At 41.1% G+C, this 4085-nt stretch overlaps 2 protein-coding genes across 2 annotated transcripts; both read right to left on the reverse strand.

Annotated features, from left to right (window-relative positions):
- Positions 1-754: 754 nt before the first annotated feature.
- LOC140014098 (uncharacterized) lies at positions 755-1666 on the reverse strand. Its single transcript, XM_072064493.1, has 2 exons — positions 1117-1666; positions 755-780 (listed from the first exon to the last, which is right to left on the reverse strand). The coding sequence occupies exons 1-2, from the start codon at positions 1664-1666 to the stop codon at positions 755-757; spliced, it is 576 nt and encodes a 191-aa protein (XP_071920594.1).
- Positions 1667-1858: 192 nt separating this feature from the next.
- On the reverse strand, positions 1859-2818 carry LOC140014099 (uncharacterized). Its single transcript, XM_072064494.1, has one exon. The coding sequence runs from the start codon at positions 2816-2818 to the stop codon at positions 1859-1861; it is 960 nt and encodes a 319-aa protein (XP_071920595.1).
- Positions 2819-4085: the final 1267 nt, after the last annotated feature.

Raw genomic sequence — 4085 nt, forward strand, 5'->3', positions numbered from 1 at the left:
CAACTGCAGGAGAAAATCCAATGAGCTTCTCACAAATGGCTCCCCACTCCTGAATGTTGCGGTATGTGTCTATCCCTATAACCGGTGGACCATTGATGTGCAACCCCCACAACACCTTTACATCCTGTAATGTCACGGTAGCCTCTCCAACCGGTAAATGAAATGTATGCGTCTCGGGCCGCCATCTCTCCACTAAACTTGTGATTAAAGAATGATCAACCATCTGATATCCACTCTCAAGCACCCCCTCAAATCCAACCAAGGCAATATAACGACAGACCCGATCAGGAATAGGTGTATACTCCCAAAATCCTCTGTCACACCGTCTGACATCTAACTGATTGCCCTCAATATGTCCGTGAAAAATGGAATGTGCTCGGTGTGCAATTCCCTCCGATATAATGTCGTTCACGTATGGTCCTGGATGTAGGACAGGAGGGATAGGAGTGTCGGCCATAATCCCAAACAAATATTTACATCGATTAAATTCAATAGTTATGCATAAGTACTTTCCAAAAGTTTGTGTATACAATTTTGACCTATAAATCGCGTTCAAGACTTTTTTTTGAGAAAATTTTGACCATATATCGCTTATAAATCGACTACAACTCCCTACCAATCAGTTATTTTTTTTAGAAACATTTGTTATTCCTCTATGTATTCATATACTGCAGCAATTTATTTGTAGTCATATTTTAAAAGTTTTAAAAAAAATTTGACAGAGTCTCCCCTATAAAGCGGCCATAATTCCCTGTCAATCAAATATCAAAATACCATATCCTGCATATGCAAGAGCATTAACACATATAACACACCATCCGAGCATTTTTTTAACAAATCAATGGATAGGGGATATAACGATAAATGAATAAAACTGTTGGGCTGCATGTTTAAACTAATTAATTCAATACTTATCATAGTCAAGAACGAAGCATGCATTTGACAAATAAACAATGAAAGTCACTAATGTAATTGTTTAAAATAAATCATGAATTGAACACAAATGAACTAGAATGAACCCTCTGTCAAACTAGAGTGCACTGACATGAGTTTCCAATTTCTAGGAACTCGATCAAATCAAGAACTATAATTTTAGACAATTTCTCCTATTGTGACCTGTCTGATGACAATTTCGACATCTTCTTGGTTCGTCTGGATCCCTTTCATCCATCTCATTTCGAATTCTGTTAGCTCGAACCCGCCCTGCCCGACGTGCAACAAACTTGCTCCTATCTGCCTGCAGTTCCCATCCAGGATGGAGCCAAATATCTTGATGCGGCAGTGGGTTAAACTTCCCTGAATACTGCACGGCCCACCTCGTTTTGGTAAACTGCTGATCCACAAGCAATTCCAGATTGTCACCTCTATTCCTGCACACCGCCAAAGCGTATGAACAAAGAAGCCTATAATTCTGCCACTTTTCACAAGAGCATGCCTTATCAAAAAACCTGACGGTTTGCGTATTGTCTCCTTTACCATCGACAAGCCGACCTGTGATAACCTTATATACGCCCGATGGGCCATCGAACTCAATGACTCTGTGGGCGCCTACCTTCTGCTCAGTATTCTTAAAACGCCGCCATATCTTTGGGGGGAAAAGATTGCGACAATGTGAAGCATCTTCACTTCTCGTCTTAAATAACACAACTGTCCGATGGAATGTCATGTCAATGCATGCACGAATTGGCAAATGGTGTGCCTCGCGCAAGACATTATTATAACTTTCGGATATGTTGGTAGTTAGAATACCCCAACGATGGCCATCGTCGTGTGTTAGGCACCACTTTTCTGGACTAATGGCAGGCAGATAATTCCAACCATCTGGAAACATGCTTCGTAGTTCTCTTCTGAACATCCGCTACTTGCGCAATTGTCTTGTCCTTCCTATTGCCCAACACAACCTTTTAAGGTGTAAACCTTTGAAGTGTCTTATCAAATTGCTCCTAACATGTCGCAGGCAAAACTTATGGTAGGCCAAAGGTTCTTCCCAATAATCAAAGTGTGTCATGGTATAGATGATACCGTTGTGGCGATCGGAAATGACACAGATAGGATGTCGATCAAGTGCCACATTATATCTTAATTGTTCCATAAACCACGACCAACTGGAAATCGTCTCCTTATCTACTATGGCATAAGCAATTGGCAGAATATTGTTGTTCGCATCTTGAGTGACTGTAACAAGGAGTTTGCCCTTGTATTCGCCACGCAAATGAGTGCCATCAACACATATAACCGACCTGCACATGTGAAATGCTTTAATAGCCGGTCCAAAGGCCCAGAATACATACTTAAAAGTCTTAACTTGATCCGAACCATCCGAATGATGCGACCACTCCACCACGGTACCTGGATTGGATTGCACCAGGGCATCGAAATACTGTGGTAGTTCGGCAAAATTCGCCTCCCAAGATCCAAACACAAGCTCAATTGCTTTACGTCTGGCATACCAGGCTTTTTTGTAAGACACATCAACCTTCAAGTTTTCTTTAACGAAACTTAGTATGTTCTTGACCTTTAATCTAGGATCATCTTCAATGCTACGGAGTATGTGCCTTGAAATAACGGAAGCCGTCAGACTTGTATTGTTATTTCTAATCATGTCGCCTAAACAGTTATGGTCATTAATCCATTTTGTAATTTGCCACATTCCATGAGTCTTTTTCTTTACGGTTCTAACACACCAGTCGCATGGTGGATACGACGGCGCGGTTGATGTGGAAGGAGTTCTTTCAATTGATGATTTGCATTTAGCAAACCACGTGTTACTCTTACTCTCAATAACTCTGAATTCCCTATTGTGATTGATGGACCACATCCTAACTGCCCGGCTGAGCTACTATTTACTCTCAAACTTCATATGGAGACGTATATTATTATTTTTCTCACTGAATGTGACAATACGCTCCAATCCATCCTCCTCTTCTATATCATCATCATCTATGCTACCAAGATCGGAGAAAAATGCCATTTCTCTTGGAACATATGCAGAGCTGCCAGCTGTGCTATTACGCCTGATATCTCCGCATTCTGTGTTAGCAACCCAATACCCAATAAAAGGTTGTTGGGTATCGAGGTTTACTCTTAAACCCCCACCTTCATGCTCATCATTCGACTCACTACCAGACACATCTTGCGACTCCGACTCTTCAACCTCTTCCGCATCAACTTCCGGATCATCTTCTTCCGGATCATCTTCTTCAGAGGCAAGGAGCCTATTATGCCCACTAGCATATACATCATGTTCAGCTGAACTACGACAATCTTGACCAGGGTTAGATTCGATCCCATGTGGAGAAATATGGCATGATGGCCCTGGATCTCCAAAACTTGGAATCGAATCCAGGCCATGAAAATATTCCTGGGCACCCATGGACCCTGATGTGAGCCTTGGTTCTAATAAATTCATAGATTGATCATCATGCATATAATGAGATGCCGATGAAGTCTCTGGAATGATTGAACTAGAACTGAAGTTAAACTTTGTTAGATACATGAATGCATGTACAAGCGACATCATTGGACCAACATTACCTATTGGTCCAATGAATACGCTATTAACTACAGGCATTTGGACGATTTCTTCCTTCTCGATATAAATCTCCGCCATGTATGAAACTCTTTGGATCCAAAGATCGTACATTACATCAAGAGTTTCATCATCCACCACTGCGGAAACAGTATATTTGGAACTCTCCAACGGTTGACGAAGAAACAATTTCAGCTTGAACATCCCTTTATCGACCCTAATATAGTGATAAATCCTGTCAACCAACTCCCCGTATCCAATTCTATGCCTCAAAGTGAATGTCCGGTTGGAAGTACGAGGCAAATAACAAACAAAGTCACCCTCGTAATGTATTTCTCCTCCCCAATATAGGTTTACCCGCAGAGGTCTTTCTACAGACATGTCTGTGAAATGAATCCCTATTTTGGGGACAATAAATTAGAATTAGTTGTCCAAGAGTCCAAACAAATGAAAGAGGGTGGACTCTAGGTCGAAATTGGCACTATTAAATAGACTAATTTCGATCCAGATGTTTATGAAAAAATTGAAAACAGGTATGAAATATGCTATAAATGAC

The sequence above is a fragment of the Coffea arabica genome, chromosome 9c, assembly GCF_036785885.1.
Source record: "Coffea arabica cultivar ET-39 chromosome 9c, Coffea Arabica ET-39 HiFi, whole genome shotgun sequence".
Classification (NCBI taxonomy): Eukaryota; Viridiplantae; Streptophyta; class Magnoliopsida; order Gentianales; family Rubiaceae; genus Coffea; species Coffea arabica.

What these genes read in the sequence shown, in the direction of transcription:
- LOC140014098 (XM_072064493.1), bottom strand. Translation starts at nt 1,666, where the DNA reads ATGACATTCCATCGGACAGTTGTGTTATTTAAGACGAGAAGTGAAGAT. An exon ending in TCGAAATTGTCATCAGACAG is followed by an intron (nt 781 to 1,116) that starts GTCACAATAGGA and finishes TTGCATATGCAG; the next exon opens with GATATGGTATTTTGATATTT.
- LOC140014099 (XM_072064494.1), bottom strand. Translation starts at nt 2,818, where the DNA reads ATGTGGTCCATCAATCACAATAGGGAATTCAGAGTTATTGAGAGTAAG.